Source organism: Hyalella azteca, unplaced genomic scaffold (assembly GCF_000764305.2).
Source record: "Hyalella azteca isolate HAZT.00-mixed unplaced genomic scaffold, Hazt_2.0.2 contig15610, whole genome shotgun sequence".
Lineage (NCBI taxonomy): Eukaryota > Metazoa > Arthropoda > Malacostraca > Amphipoda > Hyalellidae > Hyalella > Hyalella azteca.
Window position 1 is genome coordinate 103,776 of NW_025945453.1, and position 27,929 is coordinate 131,704.

Here is a 27,929-nt window from a genome sequence, read left to right on the forward strand (position 1 = left end):
TGGGTGCAATATAAACTTTTTGGTGCATTGCTTCTTCTTTTTGACAGATATCCACTATCTAGCCTGAATATGCTTCTCTTACCTTGTCTCAATTCCAAGAAGGAAATTTTCATTAACGTACTCTTCCCTACCAAGTTCATCTCCAAATTAAAACATTAGATAAATAATCATCAATGCTTTTTCATAGTCGAAGAATATTGTTAGCTACTGAAGAATGTGCTCAAATTCAAAATTAATATAAATTAATTTGGTTGGCGAAGTCATTTGTTTTAGAGAATAGACAAATTTATAAGCATATTTTCAGTTGCTATTTTGTTTTGAATAAACTGTGCATTTATTTTTTATTTGCTTCTAAGATTTAAAAATTAAATACTTGTGCATGTGCAGAGATGATTAATTTCAGAAGTATGCCTTGATGACTCGGGCAACTTTCATTTTTGGGAATACAATTTTAGATACTAGAATATTAATTTATCTGCTCTTGTTTCTGCCTAAGAACTACTAGTTATGGATGATTCATCTCATGAATTATTTCCCACTGGGTTACCAGTGACACTATTCCCCACAATGTGGCCGCCAGCTACTCCGTTAGAATCAACGGAGTCAAGTACATCAGTATTCACGGAGGATCCCGTGAAATGCAACCAATATGTTGTCAAGAACAAAACTCACATTATCTATGGTGGCTATGAAGGAATTCCTGAGAACTTGCTCATCAATTTTATTGGGTGGATTGTAAGTACTGTTCTTGGTTGTTTTAATGTTCTTAATTGAATTGATGTATTTAACCCCATGTTCCCAATATTTTTCCTTTATTTCTCAATCTCATTATGTACTGAGCAGTATATCCTGGTTCTAGAGGACCTGCATAATTTTAACCTTTTTTTTTGTAAAATAGTATAACTTTTTTTTTGTTGTTCATATCATGTGTTATAAATCCTGCAACACCCGAGTGAAAAACAGGTCACTGTACTGATAATACTAAGTAGTTTACCCTCCAGTATATAATAATTCTCTTCAAGCCTTAGGCAGTTGATTTTGTGATGAATAAATAATTGTACACAATAATAGCAGCTACACTGTAATTACTTTTGTGTAAATTAATCATCAAAGTAAACTTCATGTGATTTATGTGGTTTCTGCAATTTATTCCAGTTCAAAGTTCAACTTCTACTTTAAATTTGTGTTTACAACGTCGATTAATTTCAAGCTTTAAGGATTACTCTAGAGTTACCCATTTTGCAGGTAGACTTGAAAGTTCAAAAAAACTTTTTTTTTACTGTCAACAGTGACTAAATTCAAGTTATGTTTACTGCTGAAATGTTTTTTGATCGTTATGAAGTCACATAGTTGAAATATTTTATGTTTTCTGAAATTTAATTTTTGCATGTAAATGAAAACTATGGTATCTTAGTTCAATGTTCAAAATAGTGAATGAACTAAAATTGCAAAAAAATGTTTCTTCATGTACAATTTAAAAAGTTGTGTAGACCATCAAGTGTTTGGTCTGTTATTTATTTTTAAGTGATCAATAAATTTTCATGTGTGCTGGTGGGGTAGAGGAGGTGCTGTTGATTATTCAGCATGCCATTTGGAGATGAATTGGGATTGGCATAATCTTCACACACAAAGCAGTGGATATTAATGGCAATTTTAACTGAAGATTTAAAGTTAATGGATATAAGCATTTGCCTGTGAAAGCGTTATTTATTTTTTTAATGATATTAAATTTGAAATGTAAATGACATAAAAATGAAATATAAGTAAGATTGTTACCAAGCAATCAAGATTTATTTTTATATGATAAATTTACCACTACATTGTAAAATGTTTCTCTGAAATTTAGCATCAGTTGTTTTCCATTTTTAGTGCATTTTCTCATTTATGGAAAGAAAGGTGCTATTGTGCTCGTCATGTCTGTCCATCCATCTGTCTGTCTGTGACTTCACAGAGAGACAGATGAGAAAATGCACTCCCTTTCACTCACTGCAGTGAGTACTGAGTTATATTTTTTCTAATGTCATGTTAATTTTGTTTACAGTGCCTGCTTTCTCTGTTCACTATACTGAGGAAAAAAGCTTGGAACTATGGCCGATTGGCAATTGTCCAGAAGTATGATAACAGGTATGACTTGATTTGGTATCCATGTCTGCTTCTTAGTGTATATACTACCCTTTTTACAAGCAGTAAAATTCATTAGGACCTTGAGTGTTTAGTGTGTTTTTTTTTGGTTCTGCCCGATGCATGTATATTATTTTCAGCACTTGCTTACAAATTATTTGTCATTTCCTGAGCAGCAAATTGAAGGCATTTCACCATGTAATCTTGTCTCAATATTGCTTAAGGTAATGACAGCTGAGATATTTGGCAAAGCACCTCTAAATTAATTAATGTTTTTCTGGAATCATTGAACTGCTTTGTATTCTATGTATTCTATTCTCCTTCTTGGTAAATATGTAATTATATATTACTAGGCTGAGCAATCATACTGTTTGGTAGAGTAGTTCTTTTCCTCATTCTGGCACCTATCCCATTCATGTGGACTATTCAAGTTTAAACTTCCCAGTGATTCAATCAATGCATAAAATATATACATGATCTCACATGTTCTAATCGAACAAAGAACGGTCTACCTTGCACAACTAGAACCTGGCGCTGACTTGATAATTTTTAAGTAAATAATTTCAGTTTTTTTTACATTTAGGAACTGTCAACTGGGGGTGACTTCGGCCAAATTACACTAGTTTCTGCTGATCAAATTCCTACAAAATAGGAATGAAGCGTTACTGGTTATTGTAAATTTGTAAATATATTACTGGAAGGTTCTTCTTTAAATATGTCATGTCTAAATGATGTCACTCTTATCAAAAAATAATTTTATTTTTTTAATTAGCTGGTTGGCTGATGTCACCCCGCGATGGGGTGACTCCGGCCACATGTGCTAAACACAGTAAAAACGTAGTAAAATTATTTCATGGCCAAATTCAACCATTAGCGGGGTGACATCGGCCATGTAGGGTTTTTAAAAAAATGATAATCAATGCCACTGTGTATTATAAAAATTGTAACTCAAAGATAAAACTCACATTTGCAAATCATATGCTTCATTAAAGCTGCTTTCTGTCAATTTCAATGGTAGCTGGATGTGAAAGTTTGAAAAAATCTAGTCCCCATGGGCTCCTCAGGGGGGACTTCTGACGTGCGTCTGTGCGCGTCAGAAGTCCTATGGGATTTTGCGCTCCTAGGGGGATTGTTCCTGAGCGCCCCACCGCTGAGCTCGCGGTGTCTGACTACAGGTCTCAGTTGTGGGGTTAAGTTATTATAAAGGTAGGATTCCTTATATTTCCCTTCTCTGTCTCTCTCGTGCGGGTGGCCAACATCCCGTGTAAGCGACCTCTTGTTCGAGTGTCTTCGTTTGTTACTTTTCACCTGTCCTTCCTTGTCACTTCGTCTCTTTGAGATGCTAACGCTGCTTCTTTTGAGCCAGCTTCAGCAGGCTGGACATGTGAGACCTTCCACCCCTTGTGGGTGATGAACAATTTTTGATTTGAGAAACTTTTGATAATTGAGACCTTCCACCTCTTTGGTGATGTTCAACATGACTTTCGGTGCAAGATAGCTAAATAGCTGAAGCGCTAGTAAACATGTGGCCACTAAACTAACTAACTAACTAGTCCCCATGGGATCTTGAGCATTCTTCAAAAAACTGATGATGCTTGATAGAGGTGCAACCCTTGAACTTACGTAAAGTGCTGTTTGTCAAGGTAATTTTTAACCATAAAAGGCAGATCCATACCATCTAATGGGAAGCCCCAGTCTGAAAGCAGAATAATGTAGGATACTAAATCTGACTCCTCCCTAGGTGAAAGAGTAGACTGTCCTAAATTTTTTTGCATTACAGCCAGCACATCGGTCGCTCAAAAATGAACGAGGGACTTCGCTAATATTAGCAGCTTCTCTTAAGCTAACAGCCTAACACCATCTTTTATCAATTGCAATGCTTTCTTAAACAACTCCACATAATATATCCTATATGGCACAGAATCTAATATACATTTATAGCTGTGCATATTGTCTGAAAAAAGAAGAAAAATCTATTATTCTAAACATTTATTGGCTGGCCGAAGTCACCCCATTTAGCCCATATACTATGGGGTGACTTTGGCAAGCTAATTTTTCTAGCATATATATTACATTTGGTAAAAAATGTATAGCCATTGAAATAATCATTATACAAGATACCAAAATAAGTGAAACAAATCTGATTCCAAAATTCTTTTCATATCTCAAAATATTGAAGTTTGCACTCAGCTTTTTTTTTCCTTTATGGTACTGTGGCATTCAGATTGTGTTGGTCAAGCAGGATATAAAATTATTGAAACAAAACAGTTTCCAAGCGATAGGTAAGAAAAAACTACATTGGATACCATTTTGTTCCAATCACACAACACACCTACAACAGAAACAGATGGCCCCAAAACAAAATCATAAACATTGGCCAAAGTCACCCCGGTGGCCGAATTCACCCCAGTTGAGGGTAGTGCATTTACTACCATAATCAACATAATATTTCTAGGACTATAACAAAGTTTGATGGCATATTCTACTTGTTATTATTTGAATGTTTTTTGTGACATGTGGAGGCTAAATGCAGATACCAAGTGATTAGGGTTGCAAAATGTTTCTGAAATAAAATCAAAACAATGTCATTCACCCTAATGTAGTACATTCAAAAAGTTCTTCTAGCAGTAAATTTAACATTTATGCTTCTCCCTGCAAAAAGATTATGTGATGCTCATTTAAGATTAATTATTTAGATTATAAATTTTTCTGTACAAAAAATATTCCATGAAAAATTTTCCATAACCTTCCAAATTTACTATAGGTATTTCTTCCGTAGGCATGTTTTTTTGCATCAATTTATTAACATTTGAATTATAATGTGTCTGCATTTATCATCTGCAATTCCCTAAATACAGATTTTCTTTTTTATTTAAGTGAGATGTGTATTTAATTTCTCATATTTTATTTACTTTTTTTTTTTTTACTTTTTTATTTTTCAGAAAGAAGGGGCCACTACTAGGTTACAGTGAATACAATGTGTAGGTCAAAATTTTTTACAGTTTTGCTTGCCTATGGAAAACTTTCTTAAACTCATACTGACAAAAGATAAGAATTTATGTGGGCTTTTCCTCGTTTCTCAAATTTCTTCAAGATTCAATTATTTTCTGTATGCAAAAGATGTCATTAAATATTCTCAATTAGTTTCCCTTCTAAATGCCAACTGTTCTAAATGGGATGGAATGGTCATTAGGAACTGACTTTAATTTGCCACTTTACTTGAACTACATTCACTTTAATACTTGGGGTCTGGATGTTTCTGCTTCCTGACTAAAGACTTTCATGATATGTAATGATGAAAGTTAAAACATTTGTGAGGATCAAATGATAATAGCTTTGGATTATATGGCCCTGTGGTTACAGTTCAGAGTACGGTACTAGGTGCTAATAATACTCAGAGCAATGTCATTTCTTCCATGATTGAAACAATTGCAGAAAGGGCATAGATTTTTGTGTTTGACTATTATATTATTGTAGCGACCATAATTATTCATGAAAAAATAACCAGATGATTGACAACTGTCACAGTTGTGGTACTACTGTATAACCTCAAGCTTAAACCAGGGCCTACATATTACCTTTTTTTGAGTAGCGATTCAAGTTACCTTTCACTGTAACTTGTCCTGTAAAGGATTAAATAGAGAAAATGTATATCAAATTAAAATTTTACTTCCTTTTGCTTTTATTTAGTTCTGCCTATTAAGCAAAAACAGTTTTTTATGTGCCATTAATATCTTAAAATAATAATGAAAAAACTGAGTGATCCAATTAATTTAATATTAATATACTGTACACCACTCAATGATCAGAAATAAGCATGTGAAAATATTAGGCTATCATTTTCCATTTTTGGTATGGGATCAACTAGTTGGTTACTTTTTCTTGAACCATTTGCTAGATAATATCTTAATCTTGTTATTTATATCAATTACTTGTTATTCCTTTTTTTATTTGTTATTCTATTATATGGCTGCAATAACCTTTTTTCCTCTACTTCATTTGTTTTTGTGTCCTTTCTTTACATGTCAATTTGGTTAGTGTGTTCATGTGAAAGAAACATTCAGTCCATAATTTTGTGTGCCATGTATTTTAATTACTTCTTGCCAACAAAGCTGCAGAATAACCAACACTTTTTCCTGTTTTCAATATGCTACTAAACTTTCTATGAAGCAAATATTTTTATTTGGCTGAGCCACTAATTATTGTGCTTTTCTTCATCATATTCTCTAGTCCTAATTGATACATAAATAATACGGTATGTATATACAAATCTTATTTCTGCACAAGTTACACTTTGAGTCACTATCTCCCAATTTTTTTCAGTGTGAATGGTGTTTATTTGATCCATTATTATTCAGAAATTATTCTCTTTGAAACATCCAGTGTGATCAAGTGGATTCCTCATCATGTTGTATATATTATCCATCAATTTACCTAATTTTGAACGATATAGATGCTGTGATTATTTTTACTTTAATTGACTTGATTTTTAGTGAATTTCTACAGCTTTGTCTTGATTTTTTACAACACTTCTCTCTAACTTCACTTCTTGTCTGTTTGTTTGTCTGTCTGCTACAAATCTTGTAATCAAAATTTAATACACTTCTACTTATCCTATCGATCTGAAATTTTGCACACTTGTGTAAAGTTGGAGACAATGCATGAATCAAATGTAAAAATAAATGATTTTAAAAATTAAAAAAAAAATTTTTTTCAATATTAAAAAAATTGATAAAATAATTTTGTCAGCTACAAATCTTATAACTGATATTTGACACACTTTTACCTGTCTAATTGATCTGTCTAATTGAGTACATGAATCAATTAATAGAATAAATAATTTTGAAGAAAGTGTTATATTAAAAAAATTTACTATATATTAAAAAATTGAAAATTTAATTTTTTCAATATATGAAAATTTAATGAGAAATTCATTGTACATCTGTAAGACTGGAGACACTGGATTCTTTGGAAGTGTTGTCTTTAAAAAGTAATTTTTAAACATATATTATTTCTGCAGCATCTACACAAACACTCGCACATATATACCTAAGTTTTCAGATGACGTTGAAAGATCAAAAGTCAGGTTTGAGAGGCAATAAAAAACTATTAACAACATTTGAATGTTAGAACATTTATTTTCAGGTTAATATAAGCATTGAATAATGAAATTTTGTTGGCCGTAAGTACATAATACACATAAATAGGATACAACATAAACATTTCTAACCAGAAAGTCTCTCTGTGAATAATCACAAAGTTAAGACAAATCCAGTAGTTTGGAAATAGATAGCTGGGGTCCAATGCCAAGAGACAAGGATTACAGCAATTGTTAGTTGGTTAATGTTGTGTGCCTCGGCATGATGACAATTCTGATGGTTTCTCCAGCACAGTGCAAGTGATGGTCTCGTGTTGTGTCTCAAGCTGTTCCCCTGTACTCCAGACAGGTAGGTGAAACAGTCTCAATGTTGTTGAGACAGTCTCTATGTTGTTTCAATACTCTAATGTAGTCCAAATGATGAAGAAATCTAAAATCTTTGAAACATAATTTGTAAACTACACTGGGCTCTTGGAGAACCTCAGCTCCATTATGCGGGAGCTTTCATCTAAGCAGGAGCCCCGTGTAGTCTATAAATTCAACAAGCTTGGTGACACTGTAGCAGTGTTCCTATTGTTACACAGGTGTGATGAACTGGTCATCAGCTTGTACTAGCTTATTGCAATTCTTGATTCAATGGGGAATTAAAGTTTGTCTTTTCTGAGTTTTATTGAAAACAAAAGTTACATAGTTTATTACAAGGGATCAACAGAGTTTATGAGAGACTTCTAGGATTGTGAAGAGATAAGCAGTTAAAAAATTGAGAATTATGAGGAACATGGACAGGTGATGATGCCTATTCTATGGGGCACATGTTTGCAATGCTCTGCTCTATTACTCGCACTTGCTGGCTGTATTCTGTATTACTGTAAAAGAATAAGAAAATGATACAATAATAACTAACACAAAGTAAAATTAATGCCCTCTCAATATGTTATGCAAAATGAGTAAAACAGGAATAAAGATCTCGGCTGCAGGTAGGTTGTGCGATAAAAATAGTATTTACAACCCCCGGTAACAACACCCTTGACAATAATGGCCCCTGCCAAAAAGCAAAAGTTCTCCAAGAGCCCGGTGTAGTCTATAAAATTTACTTTAAAGGTTTTATACTTCTTCATCCTTTGGAGTAATTGTACTAGCAACCACAAGACTCTCACCTGCCAGGCTGCCACTAACAGTCAGGAGTACAGGGGAACCACCTGAGACAAACTCACAAGACTGTCGCTTGCACCGTGCTGGAGAAACCCACCATAGTCGTCATCATGCAGAGGTGCACAGCACTAACCAACCAACCAAAGATTGCTGAAACCTTCATCATTTTGGATTGGACTCCCATTAGTTATCTATTTCCAAACTACCAGATTTGTCTAAACTTTGAGATTGATCACATAGCAACTTTCTAGCTTAAAATTTTTGTGTTATACCCTATTTACTTGTATTATGTACTTATGTCCAACACAATTTCAATATTCAATGCTTCTCTTAACTTGAAAATGAAATTTGTTACATTCAGGAAGTCGTTAATATATTATTATTGCTTCATTAACCTGCCTTTTGATCTACAAATGTCATGTAAGGAATTGTTTGACTCTTTGAAAATACTTTATGCATTCTCTGGTCTGGTCATAAATTGTACTCGTATTAATGAGAAAATTCTGTCATCTTATACTAACATATATAGGTACATGTTTGCCTAATATTCTTTGTTGGGTTACCACTGAACTATTCTGTTTTGATGATCATTACTTTTCTGTGGCCACAGCTTTTTTTCTTAACCAGTTTTGTTATGACCTAACTTCTTTGCTACTTGATTACCTTTTCATGTTGTTGGCAATTTTTAAGTAAATATGTGAAGCCTACGGTATTTGTCTGTTTCTTATAAACTCAACTGTTGTAAGCTGTTTCACATGCATGGAATATCTGTTCAGTGTAGTTGGCAGGTAATTCTGTTTCTTTATTAATAGATGGTCTAGCCAACAATAATTTATTTTGAATTTAATTCAAATGTAATTATTGAATTTATTTGGTTTTACTTTCAAAATTGAATTATAACTAAAACTCTTAACTTGAAGTTTGTTGAGTTATACCAGGAGGTGTAGTAATTTTTTGAAAAATTTTTTCAATCAGTTAGTATCAGAAACTGGTTAGTTGGATTAAAATAATTTTTTGTCTGCATTCTAAATAAAGTTCTATATGATTTCCCATGATGAAGATGATCAATCGTGCTTGTAAAAACAAAACATTCATCATATTTTCACGTTATGCAGGTGGACACAGCTTTTCTATGGTGCAGATACAGAAGGCAACCAGCCACCTTCAGGCAGTGAGAGCGACTCCTACACCTCTTATGATTTTAACCTGCGTCTTGACCAGGGGGTCTTATCATGGATACCAGCGCTCTTCAAGATCAAGTCAGTTGCGTGTGATGGCTTATGGAAACTGGGGACATTTTTGTCAAGTCTTATTTTCAATGTGTTGTGATTATAGTTTTTCTGAATTTTGTTTTTGTGTAAATTGTTTCAATGCTTCCAGGAAATATGATTATTTTAACATATTTAAGAAAAATTCTTGATGGGTGTTAGTGATGACTTGAGAAATTCTGTTTATAGTATTACATATTGTACTTAATTTCAGTAACTAATTTGATGAATTTGTATACATTTCAAGGTTATTTGTGATGAATTTTCAGGGATATTCTTTTGAAAATGAAGCCTGTGTAAAATAATGGAACATAAATTACCTTTCGTTGTTTTTTATTTTATTTAGCATTAATGTATGAATTGTCCATGCTCAATTATCTCATAGTAAAGCTGCCTGTTATTTATACCTATGTCTGTTTGATACGAACTAGCAATGTATAATGGGTAAATTTTACAGTGGTAGTCAGTATGAGGGCTGGCTGTCACACAGACAAGTCAAAAAATGCCTGACAAACATTCTGTTAATAAATGATTTAAGGATTAAAGAACATCAAACCTAGAGATTGCTGGCACACAAAGATAAAATTTTAAGTATCAATAATAACACTATCTCCTCTCTGCATATTTGGCACATCAATAAAAAATCTAGAATATGACTGTAAGGTCCAGATGAAACAAGGAAGCTCTCGCATCCTCCTACATGAAAGAGCAACTTCTCTAATGCAATTATGGACTGATAGAAAGTAGTAAAAGTAAAAACCATGACACAATATATAATGCTTGAAAGAAGTGGTATATGAAGTAAAGAAGTGTATGTATGTAGTAATTCTGGTTTTGCATTGATGAACACATTTTACCCAAGTTGTACTATAATGAAGTGAACTATAAAGCAAATAATCCTATAAATAATCTCTTGTGTGAAAGTGACTTATATAAAGCAACAATGGGCAGAGACGAGCACATTCTGCGCAAGTCAGGCTGTGATGCGGTGCACTACCTGAGTTTCCAGAGACACATGATTGTGTACGTGGCTGTGGTGTGCGTCATCTGCATCTCTGTTGTGCTGCCCATCAACTTCCAAGGCACGCTAGAGGGTGCTGAAAAGGATTTCGGACACACCACCATCTCCAACCTCAGCCCTACGTAATTACTTAATTATTAATGCGTTTGACACTCGGTCTACTTCTAACATATTTCTTGATTTTGGTGTGAATTAATTGTAATAATTAATTCATTAGAACCTCAGTCTACTTCTAACAAATCCTTCTTGATTTTCGTGAAGTGATTGTAATCTGTCTGACTTGATTTCTGAACACAGTATTCTCATTTACATCTCTCTTTTTCTGATCTGCTTAAAAATACTTTCATTTGGTAAGTTAATAATAAATTATCATATATTTCCATCAGTATCTCTTGCTAATTCCTTGAAGTGCAATGATTTACATCATTAAAAAAAGTTTCACCTTAAATTATGAGATAAACTTGATTGTGTACTTACTGAAATTTTACAATATTTAGAGTTACTATTTTCGGCTCATATTTTCAATATTACTTCAAATAATTCAGCTATAAAAATACATGCATCAAATTTTGGTGTAAATATTTGCTTATTGATCAGTCCCATAGGTGAATACATCTCCATCAGTTGTGCAAGTTCAAGTTTAAAATTGTTTTCCGTTAGCCTGAATCTCTAACTTTTACAATACATATTTAATATTATAACCAATTTAGGCCATGATAATTCAAGTGAAGACACAATAGTCAATTGCTTCCTTTTTGTAAATGCTCATATAATCTTTATCATTTCCTATTATTGCCCCCAGTGCAGTTATCTTCTCATGTGGGTACAGCACTTTATGCTCTTCAATATGTGATCTTTTATAGCAAGACTAGACTATACGTGTCGAGTCTTCAAGTAGGCATCTCTATCGATTTGTAAACATTAGCCATAATTATCATCACCATTAGTCATGACTTGTAACCATGATCATTAGCCGTAACTTATAACCATAACCATTAGCCATAAATTGTAATGATAATGAAGTGATGACCCTGGTCACAGCTCACCGTTCATGTGGGTGCACATCACCCTGGCGTTCCTGTTCCTGCCGCTGGGCATCGCGTTCACTCGCCACCACTCACGCCTACTGAACATCAATGAGACCACAGACCTGGACCCCAACGCCCCCCCGGCCGAGGATGAGGGCGCTAACTCGTCGGTCTCTCGCACCGTCATGATCACGCACGTTCCGCGCCGCTCCTGCCATAAAGACACGCTTCTTAGGCACTTCCAGTGAGAACATGACATGTTTTGTTGTGGTATTCTAACGGACTTGAAATATGTGTATTAATGTTTGGAATAATCATTTTTAAATGCTCGAACTATCATTTTATGGGACCGATCCTGCCATAAAGAAATGATTCTCAGGCACTTCCAGTGAGGACATGAGATGGTTTTGCCGTCACGTTTCAGAGTATTTGAAATATTATTTTAGAGAACTTGGAAAATTATTTTGGAGGACATAAACAATTATTTTAGAGGACTTGAACTCTCATTTTATGTACGGTAACTCAAACAATAGTAATTTTAATGAACTTGAACAATCATCTGGCAAGATCCAAGTTAAAGTTGATTTGATTGAATTTTGAAGTTAAACTCCTTCTGGTCAATCGAGATGGAATCCCAATTGCTGGACCTCTGAATCGAAACCACTTTCTTTACCTACTTCTGCTTTACATTATTTGTTCTGAATAAAGAAAAATCAGTGTATAATTTCAATCACTCAAAGTTAACTTCTTTTCAGACTTTGTATCAGCTAACAATTTTGTAATTCATCAGTATTCTAACTATGAATGAAAATTATCATTTGAGTTCAAGTGTATAATTTCAATCACTTCCTCTTAGACTTTGTATCAGCTAACAATTTCGTTATTCATTAGTATTTTAACTATGACTGAAAAAGTGATCGTTGTTCAATTTTTTCCTTCTGCAGGGAGGCCTACCCAGATGTTGAGGTCGTGGATGTGCAATTTGCTTACGGGATAAAAGAACTTATCCTCTACGATAGCCAGAGGTGAGTTGCTCATGCATATTCCACATTGATTTCATGGTCATTCACCATATTTAATAAATAATATATATCTTCACGTTTCTATAATTTAATTTAATAATTTGATTTTTTCTTTAATTTAATATCTATCTCGTTGTATAGTCCACATTGATTTCTTGGTTGAACCTCTTGATTCACCTCATTTAATGAATAATGTATAAATAATACATTATTTATTAAAATAATTTGTTAGCCATATAGAAATGCAGTTGCCATATAAATTCATAGTTAGATTTGTTTAATTTGTTATTTATTTTTCATGCTAATAATGAAATAAAATTAAGATAGTTAGATAAAACGTTTCTCCAATCAACTAAATATTTGTTGAACTTACATTACATTAATGAGCTTTTGACTGTATTGTGTTTGGCATCAACTAAAAAAAAGTAGGTACGCTAATGGGCAGCTGATAGTCAAATTTAAGATCATTAATAATATCCATGATCAATCAGTTCTTCGAATTTGAGTTATGAAGAATCCAATGATCTTCTTTATAGATATTCCGATTCTTACACTGCTGGGGTGTAAAATTCTAATAAAAAATGTCTAATCAAATGCTGATAAAATTATATGAAGTTAACAAGAAATGCTGGACTGAAATGAAATTTCACGTACAGTCAGAGATCAAATGGGGAGTAAACAGTAAAGTGACTGCATGAATTTAACATGGAGTTGGCATACCAAGCCAAGCTGAATCGCAATGAATTTACTGAATTTAACAGGAAGCTAGCGCATCAAGCTTGTGAAACTTCATTTTTACTCACAAATCAAATGAGTAATAAAATTACTGAATTAATTTATCAGGAAGCTAGCCCATCAAGCATATGAAATTTAATTTATTGGCTTATGAAACTACATTTTTAGGCAGAAATCAAATGACTCATAAAATTACTGATTGAATTCAACAGAGTGCTAGCCCATCAACAAAAATAGGAATAAAATTAATCAATAAGGAGGACTAAATTACTGAATTAATAAGGAATAAAATTACTGAATTAATTGAAGAGATTAAATTACCTATTACTGATTGAATTTACCAGAGAATTAATTACTTATTACTGAATTAATTATACAGAGAGCTGGCGCACCAAGCTAAGCTGTACTGCGAGGGCTACGAACAAGACACCGGAGAGCGTCTACTCATGCGGCCATACAAATGTGGTGTTGTATGTGGCTGCTGTGATATGTTCGGCTGTCCTAAGGTATGTTGCAACATGCAGTGTATGTGGCTGCTGTGATATGTTCGGCTGTCCTAAGGTATGTTACAACATGCAGTGTATGTGGCTGCTGTGATATGTTCGGCTGTCCTAAGGTATGTATGTCACAATATAATTTTTCAGATAATATTTCATGGATTTAAATCAACGTACACATCCTCATATAGTATATATTTAAGTAGAAACGCAAAGGTCATTCGAGTTTTTGGTGAATTTTGTGAAATTTTTTTTTACAAAGATGTCTAAACCGGGTTTATATTGAACTATTTTGTGATTTTCAACGATTGAATTGATTCACGTGTGGCCATCGTAAGTTAAAGTATACTATAATTCTTTTGTGTTAGGTATTTAATGCCATAAAATTAAACTCCTTTTCCAGTTGACTCTTTTAAATTTTGATAGCATCTATCTACTTACTTAGCTAAAGTCTTTAACTTCTGGTAGTAAAATACGAGTGAAGATGATATGACGTTAATTTTATCAACATACTGTAAATTGTATTTCCTATTAGTTGGACAAGCTAGAATATTACTCGCACCTGGTACCTATATAACTCCTTTTTTGTATTAACATCAATCTATTTTTTGTGACCTATGCTAATTGTTAAAGCAAATTGTTAATTGTCCATTTCATCAGCTCGATGCGCTGGAGCATTACTCTCACCTGCACCTATATTACGCCTTTATTTGTATTAGCACCAAACTATTTATTGATACATAATGCTAATGTTATAGCAAATAGTAATTATGTATTTCATCAGGTGGATGCGCTGGAGTATTACTCGCAGCTGGAGACCTGCCTCGAGGCCAGGGTGGAGACGGAGAAAGTTAAAGCTCTGCAGCGTCCTACGGGAGTCGCTTTCGTAACGCTCGACTCCAGAGAAAGTGCGATGAAAGTTATGAAGGATCACAAGTCCGTGCCTTGCAGGTGCGTGGTGTTTCCTTGGTATTTGTTTGGGACGTAGCAGTCCCAGGCCACGATGGATCGCCGCTTCTGATTATCGTTCATCCGCCCTCATTTGGGCCACCTGATGCACGATGCTGTTGCTTGCTTCTCGCCGCTGGCAGTGTTGCAGGGGAGGTCTATCTGGGATTGTGCTCAGGAACACGTCTAGTTGTCTCTTGAAGGTCTCCAGGGTGAACTCCCCCTCTCTTAGATCCTTTGGTAGGATGTTGAACAGCCTTGGCCCTGCCACGGAAAGTGATCCTTTCCGCAGGGATTGAAATCTGACTGCAGATCTGTTACGTAGTGGGGGGATCTTTATTTGGTTCACTCAGACCCTAAATCTCGTCTATTTTATAGTCATCCTTCCCCTCCAAGCAAATGACGTTGATTTAACGATTTTATTTTGTTGAAACAACGTTCATTTGACATTATTCCTTCGTCTGATGCCTGCTGAATGAACAAGACAAATTCAGGTATTGATTGATTGTTATTATTTATGTAATAGCGGTAAAAATTTGGTTTATTCTATATTTCCTCTCAAATTTATTTTCAAATTCGAAGCGTTTTCATTGTACAAATTTTGTTTGATATTGAGGTCTCTGACGAATTATATAGCATTATATTGTTCATTTAGTTTGTGACTAAACATGTCAGGACTGAAAAAGTTTTTCCATTCTACTAAAAACTAAACCTCCATTCCTACAGGAAATCCTTGTTAATATCTTTTTTTCAAAAAAAAATCATAATGTTATTTGCACATGAAATTCTGTTCATGATTCTGATAATTTTTCACGATTATCTGGTAAGATTTTTGATAAGATTTTCCAAGATTTGCAGTGATAATTTTAACTGAAGTAGGAATAAAGTAATAAAGTTTTTTTGGAAATTTAATTTAATTCGCCAGATGTATGGGAGAACCGGCAGGGTCGTCCGTATCTGCGGACCTGAAGCCCCACAACTGGATTGTTCGCGCTGCTCCTTCGCCGTCGAATATTTATTGGTACATAAAACATAAGCTCAACATTTATGAATATTTATTGGTATATAATAATATTTATTGGTACATAAAATATAAGCCTCACTATTTATGAATATTTATTGGTACAAAAAAACATAAGCTCACGATTTATCAATATTTATTGGTATATAATAATATTTGCTGGTATATAATAATATTTATTGGTACTTATACTATAATATTCATCGGTACATGATCAATAATATTTATTGGTACATAAAACATAAGCTAACTCATGATCATTTTTTGCATTCATCAAATAAGTAATCGAGAGACCAAGAAAGTGGCAGTTGTGAACAGTTGTTGTGGCAGTTATGAAAGTGGCAGTTGTGAAGGGGGCAGTTGTGAAAGTAGCAGTTGTGAAAGTGGCAGTTGTGAACAGTTGTGAAAGTGGCAGTTGTGAATGCTGTTTGGCAACATTAACTTGATAGATAGACTGAATATTTATGAATTGATTTTATTTAGGTGGTTTGATAAATAAAAAAACTATAAGCTCGTTGTAGCTAAAGAATCTCTTTTAGGCATAACAATTTAAACAAATTATTAGGAATTATGCCACAAAGTTATTTAACTTCCGTGAATTGGCAGCTTTAACCAACCTTCAGTTTAGTTTCTCATTAAGACCTTCATACAACTGCTATCCTTGTGTTTAAATCGTAATGCCTCCAATGAGGTATTAAGGTTGGTACATATACTATAATATTAATCGGTACATGACCAATAATTAGGTAGCATCCATGTAGAATTAAGGTTGTTAGACATATTTGATATTCTAGTCTAGGTTTGAATTCCTCAATTTTAAATCATTTCTCGATGGCTTTCATAGATGCTTCTTATAAATTCTTAGCATTATTTAAACACGCTTTAAATCTGATAATTTAATGCTATTATTAGATCAAGTCCACTATTACGGGTAATATTAGCTCAGGCTTGTAATTATTTATAATTATCTACTACGCAAGACTGTGATTATTTTCACGTATATTCAAGCTAGCAGAATTAAAATAATTTAAAATTTTCTTTATTTCTAAATTTCTATATTTACTAAGATGAAGTAACCAGATATGTTATATGTGCAGGAAGAATTTGTCGGTAACAACGCGGCATTGGTGGGCCAAGGCTTTCATCATCAACGCTATTCTCTTCGTTGTGCTGTTCTTCTTAACTACACCCGCTGTCATCATCAACTCTCTAGACTTTGTCTTCCTTACAGACAAGCTCGAGCAGATGGTTAGTTTATTGATATAACATAACATGGTGATGTCGGCGCTGAAGTGTAGGCCTGATGTGGCCTGTCGCCGATTCTTACTTTTCGTGCCTTGTTCACAGAAGATCTAAAATCGTGTCATTTGACCGGATCTTCTCAGGACTGACAATAGTTTAAAATAGCTACTATACTTCCACCGGAATCCTGATATATATTCAACCGACAAGCTCGAGCAGATGGTTAGTTTATTGGAATTCAACCGACAAGCTCGAGCAGTTGGTTGGTTCATTGGTATTCAACCGACAAGCTCGAGCAGATGGTTGGTTCATTGGTATTCAACCGACAAGCAAGAATGTATTGTAATTCAAGTTATTTTCCAGAGTCCGATTCTTTCCGACTCTACTGCTTAAGAATGTATTGTAATTCGAGTTAGTTTCCAGAGTCTGGTTCTGTCAGAGTTTTTTCCGACTTAGCTGCTGAAGATTTTATTGCAATTTTAATTATTTTCCAGAGTCCGGTTCTGTCAGAGTTCTTCCCGACTCTGCTGCTGTGGACGATGGCGGCTCTGATGCCAGTTCTGGTCGCGTACTCTGACCAGTTCATGTCGCACTGGACGCGGTCTGCTGAGAACCACGCCGTCATGAGGAAAACTTTCTGCTTCCTGCTCTTCATGGTCATCATCCTGCCCTCTCTCGGCCTCACCAGGCACGTTTGCTTCTTGTTTTTTGCGCTTTGCTTCTTGTTTTTTTTTTACACGTACACTTATCTTCATGCGCGTTTGCTTCTCGTTTTATGCTCATATCTTCATGCACGTTTGCTTCTTGTTTTTTGTGTGCATTTGCTTCAATGCAAATGCGCACACCGGCGATGACGCTTGTCTCGCTAGCGTAGTTTAAGTCGCCGTTCTCGTATCGAAATGAATATTTTATGGAACCAATTGAAAATCAGTTCTCTATAAATATTTTTTTTTCTTCCATTCTCAATTGAATGTTTCTTTGGATTGAAATTTGAATTGCTTTTAGCGCAAGTGTGTGACGTAGGAAGAGATTGGCAACTCGTGTATATTTTTTTAAATGGTTCCAGAAGCTATTGATGATGCAGTCTCCTTATTTTCGCTTTTCGGTTTAACCCTTCAATCTATTTCCCTTTTAATATCACGACACTTCATCACAAGGGATAAGCATCTAGTTTGCGGCAGTATCTTCCGTTTTGTAGAGCGTCCTTGGTCCTTCGTATATTAACGAAAAATATCGTACTCTGAACTAATTTGAAATAGATTTAATGACCGAAATTGGTGAAAATGTATGAAATTACCGTTCTAAAAGTTCAAGATATTCATGAAATGACCAAATAAACTGAATTGTAAATTGACAAATATCATACTCTGAAAAAACATTTTTAAATTTATTAAAATTAGATTCAATGACCGCAATTGATGAAAATGTATGAAATTTCCGTTCTAAAATTTCAAAATAAACAAAAAATTCCCAAAAAACTGAATTCTAAACCGATAAACTTTTCTTGCAGTGCGAAAGCATTAGTAGAATGGATTGCAGACCCGACGACTAACTCAACGTACCGCTGGGAGTGCGTCTTCTTGCCCGACAACGGCGCGTTCTTCGTGAACTACATCATCACGTCTGCCTTCATCGGCACGTCTCTTGAGCTCATACGCTTCCCTGAACTCTTCATGTACATCATCAGGCTTGCCCTCGCCAGGTAAGAGGGATCAAAGGGAACATTTATTATTTATTCATAACTTCGCGAGGTGAGAGGGATCAGAGGTAACATTTGTTCATAACTTCGCGAGGTGAGAGGGAACAGAGGTAACATTTGTTCATAACTTCGCGAGGTAAGAGGGATAAGAGGTAACATTTGTTCATAACTCAGACTTGACCTCGCGAGGTAAGAGGGATCAGAGGTAGTAACATTTGTTCATAACTATCTTAATAGGCTGGGTATACTAGGTCTTCATAGGCACCTCTCTTGAGCTCATACGCTTCCCTGAACTCTTCATGTACATCATCAGGCTTGCCCTCGCCAGGTGAGAGGGATCAGAGGGAACATTTATGCATAAAGCCTTTATTAAGCTTGAAATATGGATCCAATATTATTTTCGTGTTGTGAATCAGAGGCGTTAAATTGATCTAAAGTTTGTCAGGCAGGCATTTTTCATTCCAACATTTGATCCTTGAATATTATTATTCATAATAAATGTTAAGTGGTGTGTTTCGATATCTGAAATTTTAGTTATAATTCCAAATGAATTATTATATCAAATAAACTATTAGATATCAAAGCTATTTTATTGTATGCCAAAACTATTCTTTATGATGCATATCAAATCTTTTTTTTTTTTTTTGCATATCAAAACTATTGTTTATGATGCGTTTCAAAACTATTAGTTGTTTCGAATAGAATAACTATAATCTATGTTGCATATAATGTAACTATATAGTCTCAATGTATATATTATATGTAACTCTATATAATCTCGATGTATATATTATAAATAACTATATAATGTCAATATTGCAGATCAGAAGCGGAGACAGCGAGTGTACGGCGCGCGATCCTCTACGAGTTTCAGTTCGGTGTTCAGTACGCGTGGATGCTGCTCATCTTCGCCATGACCATCATATACTCCATCTCCTGCCCTCTCGTCACGCCTTTTGGTACCTTATCAATGAAATTATGCTTAAAATTACCGAAAATTTTAAAGCAAAGTACATTTATTCGGTACTTCATGAATGAAATTTAGCTTAATGTTACTAACAATTTGAAACAAATTTCATTCATTCGGTAAGCCGTGAATAAAATTCTGCTTATAGTTACCGACAATTTATAAGCAAAGAAAACGCCAAGTACATTGATTTGGTACCTCATGAATAAAAACCTTCTTAAAGTTACCGAGAATTTAAAAGCAAAGAAAACACAAAGTGACATCATATCTCCAATGAAAACGTTTCAGAGAACAACTTCATCATCTGTTCAAACAATTTGTACTTGTTAGTCCATAAAGTTGTTGGAACTGTTAATGGAGCTGGTTTCCCAAACGTTTCCATGGGAAATATAGTGAATTTTCTTTGCGTTTTCTCTGTTTTTAAATTTTGGTGAACTTGCGATTTGAGCTGACCAACGATATAAGCTTTGATTTACTGATAGTTATAATATTGTTTGAATATTGAATAATCATTACAATATTGTTGTGAACCTCCGAATAGGGCCTAAGTTTACTGATTACTGTTGGATTATTAAATAATAGTTACACTATTGAAATGAATTTCGCAACAAAGCTCAAATATACCTAGGATCCTATACTGTTGAAATTTTAAATAATCATTACAATATTGTAATGTATCTCCAAACACAGCCTAAATTCACTAATAACCATTATACACTATTACAATATTTAAAAATATTTACAAGCATAATAACGATTGCGTTTTCAAAAATTAGTGTGCTTACTCATATCGGTCACAGAAATTATTTTCTAAAGTTAAAATCCTAACTTGTTCATTGTCAATACCAGTGAGCAAATTATCTTCAAGCACTTTGTTCCCTCTGTATCTTGAACTAACATCGTCTGCTTGTCCCCAGGCTTGCTGTACATGATCTTCAAGCATTTTGTTGACAAATACAACATCTACTTCGCGTACGGGCCATCGCGTATCAGTAAAAACATTCACGCGACCGCCGTCAACTTCGTGATGGTGTCGATCGTGTTGCTGCAGCTGTGCTTGCTGTTCTTTTCGGTGGTGCGCCAAGGCATCAATAAACCACGCAGCATCTACAGCCTCGTGCTGCTCTGCATCACACTGCTTATCGTCATCACGCATCTAGGGTTCCATTGGTTCAAGGATCTCAGCCCCATCGACTATAAGGTGATGGAATTATAGGTTATTGGGCACTGAATTATGAATATCGTTAGAGAAAATACATTCTAGTGCGGTAATAGGTGAAAAATTATGATGTTCCGAAAACGCTGCTTGTCGTCATCACGAATCTTAGCTTCCCTCTGGTTCAAGGATCTCAGTATTGTAGGCTTGAAAAGGTTTTAATTGAAGCTTGAAAATTTTCTCGAGCTCTTATCTCATAGAAACCATGTAAATCTGATATTCATACCTAAAAAATTTCAATTATTATTGATTTATTTCGAATAATTCAAGGTTCTAAAGTGACGTTGTTGCTGCAGACCTCCGAGTGCGATGGTCGTACCGATGGCGACGAGGCAACACCCGGCGACAGCGCCACTACCGCCGCGTCAGGAGACTCTCCCGGGCCTGCATCATCGCCTAGACCGAGACCAGAGTCAGGGATCTTCGTGCCTGATGTCCTCAAAATATCCAACAGCAGCGCCAGTAACGGTGAGTCTCGTCTTTATCAGCTGTCGCTGCGTCAGCAAACACCAAGTCTCGTATGTACGATCTCCTGCAGCGTCAGCAACGGCGAGCCAAATCTCAGATTTTTTACTGTTGGAACTGAAGCTTCAGTTTTCATATTTTTGTGACATTTTGTGATCAATATGTCATTGAATTTTACTTGCTCTCCTGTTTTTAGGAGAACAAAACATTGTGGTCTAGTCTCTGAATATGTGACAGAGGTTAAGCGTGAATATCAAGCTCATGGTTTGGAGACTTGCGGCTACGGTTTTGATACCAGAAGAATTTTTTTATTCAGTCTCTCCATTTGAATCGAACACTGCAATAAAAATATTATCGGGTCTCACTTTATTTTCTGTTCGATTTTTATATCTGCGTTGGTAATTTGGTCGTAAGCCTTGCATGTACATACAGGAGCGGCTACCGCAGCGTCAGGGTGCGAAGAAGACCGCTTCTTCTTTGGCGCTCGCACCTACGGCACCGGCGGAGAAACTGACTTCGAACCTGCGTCTGGAGACGCTGGACTTACTGTTAACAGGAACGAGGTGAATTATATGTATACTGTATTGAATTTACCCCTGCAGTGATCGCCCTGGATTGAATTTAACCCTGCAGTGATCGCCCTGGATTATATTGAATTTAACCCTGCAGTGATCGCGTGCAAAATCTGACCAGATTTGTTCGTTCCAAATTTTTGTTAGATGTAACTATTAGCGATGTTAGTGTGCCGATTTTTAAAATAGAACTCTCATCGCTAAATTAACCACGGTAATCGTAAGCGCTAGTTAACAGATCATATTTTAGCACCTAACGTTATTATTTGGTAAAGGTCAAGGTCGAGTTTTTCTGATTGCTACATTTTTATTTCTAGTTTGAATTTATTATACATCGGCATCATATTTTAGTGCCTGCTACGCGCCCTTGTTTATTTGCACCTCTGAAATTTTTTTACATCTTCCTCTAGAAGGCGTGCACATTCTCTTACATAGTGTAGATTATCAGTGGAAATTCTTCTTCACTAATTTATTCACTAGTTTTGCTTACCTTTTTAAATTTCCTGCATATGAATTTATTTTCATTTTATTAAGATTATTTCCACGTTCTTTCCAACCAAGTCTAATTTACTTATATTCTTAGCCTAGTGTAAACCAACCTCCGGTTTTTCATTTGACAGACAAATTTTTTAGTCACTTGATTTCGTTCCTCAGTAATGGCTGCCGAAATTCAAATTTTGGTTATTAGTTTCCACACGCACCCTCCCTCTCCTCCCCTCACCCTTCCTCTCCTCCCCTCACCCTTCCTCTCCTCCCCTCACCCTTCCCCCTCCCCTCACCCTTCCTCTCCCTCACCCTGCTTGTCCTGTACAATTTTTTCAGTCTGAAGCGTAATTTTCCCCGTCCCGTGGGGAGGTACGTACGATCCTCTAGTTCACCCGTACTGCCCTCCCCTCTACTCCCCACTCTCCCTCTAGCGGTGGGTAGCTGCTGCAGTAAAATAAACTATGGGCTATTTGTTGTGTCGTAATGTGCTACGTCTAAATACTAACTTAATAACGTGCCTCATAAGATCCTAATACAAATGCTTGTAATATTAGGTGTGTGAAGTTCATATTATTTTTTTTACCGTTTAATGTTGCTAGAAAGTTGTTGCGTCTTTTTTTTTTGCCACCTAAGTGTTGGGAGCTAAAATTCTGGGTCCTGCCAAAACCAATGTGCTGTGATAACATTTAGAGTTCATTGGACGGGCATTAAAAACTTCAAATCATTGCATGAAAAATTTTTTTGCTGTTCTAAAGACGTAATTGCTACTTCTAAGAATCCCCCAGTAGCAAAATCCATTGCTATAAGTATGAAAATTTCACAGTGTATTCAGCCTGACTTAATTTTTCTCGCATCTGGTTTTCTCGTATTTTCTGGTATACAATTAAATTCAATCCTGAAACTCGTGAACCTGCTTGTTATGCCATTATTTTTCTACCTCAACCTGTGTCTTGTGTTTGCATGCTTTTACCCTTGCCTTTATCGACGCTTTTCTCCATGTTTGCCGATGTATGCAATTTCAGATCCATTCAATGTTACGATCTAACCAATATCAGAAAATTTTCGTTTCTGAAACTTTTTCAATATCATATCCAATTATTTGTCATTTTATTATTTTTATAAAAAAATTTATTTCCTTTTTCATATTTATATAGCATTTTTTTCGTGCTGAATTTGCCTGCTGAACCATTTCTTGTTTTCTCCAGTTTTGCTTTATTTTAATTTTTTAACAGTTACCAATGTCCGGCATGGTGTGATCATGTCACTCGTGTGATACTCGTCGTTATTGAAGGTAAACTTGATACATGTTTCGTTTTCCTTCACATTCAATAATATTGATTCTCATTACGTGTTAACCTGATACATGTTTGGTTATCATCTACAGCCCACATTTAACACTCATTTTTGTAAACCATTACACTGCATTAGAAAGTCTTTCAGCCATCTTTTAAAACCATTATACTGCATTGTAAATGTAGTCTTCAAACTTCGTTCACAGTTTTTGTATTACAATTCTAATTTAATACAACTATATCTTCTTCTTTGACTGAAGAAAATCTTAATTTGTAATCCGAGTTATCAAACTTTACTTAAATCATCGTGCTGTTAAGTCACGTGGCGCCTATCAATATTAATATTTTCAAAATCCGATGCGTAAAGTTTATTTTGATACCCTTTCTTGTACAAACATGAAAGCCTTTTTATAATTTAATTATCTGAGAATATTGTTCGCGAGTACACCTTTGGGTGGACCTATTGATAAAACAAAAGGAAGAAATAAATATTAAAAAATAATATCTAGACCCATGTATTCATGCAGTTTTTCTCATAAAACATAGGATGTAATTAAAACAAGTCGCTTACAGCTCAAATTAAAGATCTAATACTTCCCACAGAATTAACCCTCTACCGCCGTATGTCTCTCTCCAGGAACATGACTTTCAACTTAAATTATACGTAAACTATTGAGTGTAGCAACCTGAGGACGTTTGTACGCAATCTCCGGGAACATAACTTTCAACTAAAATTATACGTAAACTATTGAGTGTAGCAACCTGAGGACGTTTATACGCAACAGAGAACATTTTAAAGTTGTCGTACGTGGCGGCAAACATCAGTGCAAGTCATTGTGCGCTCACTAGAACGTATCCGTTTTGGGAAGTAGGCTTATGACAATATTGCTCCCTTACTCATGTCAGGCGATAGAGGGTTAAGAATAAGCCTGCATGCCCTATCATATAACTGAAATTGTTCTTCATTTAACAGGTGCTCTCGTCGTCAGATCAGCCAACACACGTCCCTTCGTCTGAATCCAGCAATGATCCCGTAATTCATTCATCCTCGACCTGTGAGCCACACCACAGGCATCAGCCACCAAGTGTTAATTGCATGAACCAACGGGAACCAAAATCACGGGACGCTAAGAAAATTTCTTCTCAGCCAGAGTCAAAATCAACCAATGAACAAAATTATCGTGGCATTAAAACCACCCCTATTTCTTCTGAAACAAATACCGGTGGCGAAGATGTAGGACCGTTGCCTAGTCTTCCTAAGCCTCCCGGCAATCCTCGTGCTTCGATGAAAACCGCGCTGCTTGGTAAAGGTCAAAGCATCTTAGACGTATTTGCTGAAGATGCAAGTGATGAACCTATGAGACGAAAAGTAATTTTAACTGAACAGGGCGATCTTCCCGTGTAGCTTACGTTATGTGTGACTCCTAAAGCTAATCAAATTTAAATAATCGTTTATGTACTCTCACGGAGCTAGAAATATATAGTGGATAAAGTGAAATAAATGCGTGTGCTCGAACGAAATGCTCGCTTTAGAAAATTTATAGTCTCAGTTTGAAACTGATGCGTGGAGTAACATTTTAATCTAAAACAGCTTTATTCAAAAGAGTTAATTCTACAATTTCCTCTTCCATGCCCTAGAGTTTAGGAACTCAACTCGATTTGCAACATGAACTGTGTGTGCGCGCTATAGTATATCCATGTTCTTTGACGCTTACCGTAGGTCATAAAGTGCAGCTAACAATTCTTGCCATTCTGTTAACTGTAGCTTTTGAATCTTGCATTTAACTTCATGGCTGTATCGTTCTTTATAGAGAGAGTGCTGTGGCCTGATCTGCCTTTTTCTCGTAGAATCAAAAAGTTTGTCTTCACGATCTTTGTTAGATTCGAATTATTTTAACTTATATTCACTATAAAGACGCTCACGAAAGTTATTATTAATCTGACCTCTTGGAACGAAGATTTTAACTACGCTTATCAAATAAATTGACGACTTTGCTGCGAACTTCTATTCTATAAAAATTTGATACACGGAACATATTCCAGAGAGATAGAATTTTCCAGCGAACCTTGAGAAACGTTCTTCAAGTGCCTGGTTGCCTCGTATTTTATGGCTCACAGTGCTGCGTTCTATGCTCTCCCATCCATGATGATCTGATGATTCTAACATAAGACTTCTTTTCGGGTGTTTTTCTTGAGAAGTCAGCCTTATTCGTCTTGTCATAATTAATAAGCATCCGGTTTTTATTAGACTGTCCGGAGGGAAATCCTACTCTAGCGCATCATGATGTGGCCTAATGCCATCATCAAAATTAAATAAAAAAAGTGACCAAATATTTACTTAAAGATAAGAACTTACTTGGCCGAGTTAACAATGGAATTCATGTTTATGTAGTTAGTACTACGCGACTGAAAATTATATATATTGGACTTAATTATGTATATTTAAATCCTACTCGTTGTGTCCCAATACATGCAAAGATTGTTTCTTTTCACCAAATTCAAATTTGTAAAAATTACTTTCGAATGTCATAATGAACCCCTGAACTTTTTCCGTCATATTATGAAGAAAATCGCTCGTTATTATCATCAGCATACAGTAGTTAACGTCACTTAAGGACTTTATTTCTGAACTAGCCTCTTGCAGTGGAATTTTGTTCAATTTGTCACTGCGTGAAGGAAGAATGCCCTGCGTGTTGAGCTGATTACGGGTTTATTTAGGTAGTACCTTGATTGATATTTGTTTCAATAACTTGTTCCTTTGTATCTGTCGAGGTTGATCAATTTAGCAATGATTCTTCTACATGATTAACACAAAGGTAATTCCTGATTCTTGATTTTGCCTATTTAGCGTGAAAATAATTCGTTAACTGCTCAAATATTCATCATCATAAATGTCAGTTTATGATGTGTCCCTTTCCCTTTACACCTTCCATTTGAATGTACAAATTAAAATATGAGCGCACATCGTTTCAAACCTGAAATCATTCTTAACAAGAGACTGTATCAATAATTTCTCATGACAACGATACCTTATAAGCGGCATAAATACTTGCACTATCGTACCTAATTTTTTTTAACGTTGGATCACATGGGAACTCCTTCAGGAAAGATGTCTTATAGCTTACAAATAACAAGTTGATTGAGTGTGTGTTCTCTTTTTTGCAATGCTTTAGTACCAAATATATATATATATATAAGCTTATCTTGCCCAGTTAGCCTGCAAAAGATAGTGTATGAAACGACTACTTCCGGCTTTTCTGGAGGAACTCGGTTTAATCAACAATTTAATATATTTATTAATGCATATGTTGTTTGGTCTTGAGTGTTACGCTATGTTAATAATAGGTTTAAGCATATTCAAGTGCGAGCAAAAATATGGAGATGAATGGATTTGGCCACGTCTGCGCGTTGTTGGAATACCGTTCATAACACAATTACTTCCAGAGCTTCTGTACAATGCTATGTTGAATGACACTATATTTTATGTTAAAAGGCGCTCTTAGTTGCACTTTATCTTTCTGCATTTGCTTCCGCTCTCCCGTTCAATGTTCCTTACTTGCAGAACTAGTATAGCGCTTGTAGTCAACATTTTCATAAGTAGTATTGCGTTAAAAATTTAGGATTAACTGGCGTTTTGTGACGAATATGTATTTTTCAGAGTGACCTTATTTTCCCGATTTGCAACAGTAGATTGTATGTGCTTCTTTTATATTCGACAAACCTGATCATTCCGCGTCTGTTTCGTGAATTAACGTTAACATGGACGTCAACAATTTGAAACTCGCTCTCTATAGCTCTGATTAATTAACTACCATGTAACCTTTCTTTTCTAACCTCGTTCAGGCTGTAAGAAATCCGCGTTATTCCTCTCGAAGATACACTTGCCACGCATAATCGTAAATACATCAACGCTACGCAACTCCTTTCATTATCCAAATTGGTTAAAAAAAATCGGTGTTTTTTGCATTCCTCTAATTGAAACTTGACGCAAAACAAAATGTAACGTCGACATTTCCGTCAAAACTTGCATAATAACCTACATATATGATATCCAGCGATATTCAATGTTGGCAAGAATA

At 35.2% G+C, this 27,929-nt stretch overlaps 1 protein-coding gene across 1 annotated transcript; it reads left to right on the forward strand.

Annotated features, from left to right (window-relative positions):
• The first annotated feature begins 392 nt into the window (after positions 1-392).
• Positions 393-27,769, forward strand: LOC108679209 (CSC1-like protein 2). Its single transcript, XM_047884562.1, has 18 exons — positions 393-735; positions 2,042-2,124; positions 5,064-5,102; positions 9,487-9,630; positions 10,591-10,782; positions 11,702-11,932; positions 12,633-12,713; positions 13,825-13,951; positions 14,727-14,893; positions 15,816-15,911; positions 17,009-17,159; positions 17,648-17,841; positions 18,664-18,855; positions 19,675-19,811; positions 20,737-21,020; positions 21,332-21,503; positions 21,933-22,063; positions 24,824-27,769. The coding sequence occupies exons 1-18, from the start codon at positions 508-510 to the stop codon at positions 25,253-25,255; spliced, it is 3,081 nt and encodes a 1,026-aa protein (XP_047740518.1). The 5' UTR covers positions 393-507; the 3' UTR covers positions 25,256-27,769.
• Positions 27,770-27,929: the final 160 nt, after the last annotated feature.

What these genes read in the sequence shown, in the direction of transcription:
- LOC108679209 (XM_047884562.1), top strand. Translation starts at nt 508, where the DNA reads ATGGATGATTCATCTCATGAATTATTTCCCACTGGGTTACCAGTGACA. An exon ending in TCAATTTTATTGGGTGGATT is followed by an intron (nt 736 to 2,041) that starts GTAAGTACTGTT and finishes TTTTGTTTACAG; the next exon opens with TGCCTGCTTTCTCTGTTCAC. An exon ending in GGTTACAGTGAATACAATGT is followed by an intron (nt 5,103 to 9,486) that starts GTAGGTCAAAAT and finishes CACGTTATGCAG; the next exon opens with GTGGACACAGCTTTTCTATG.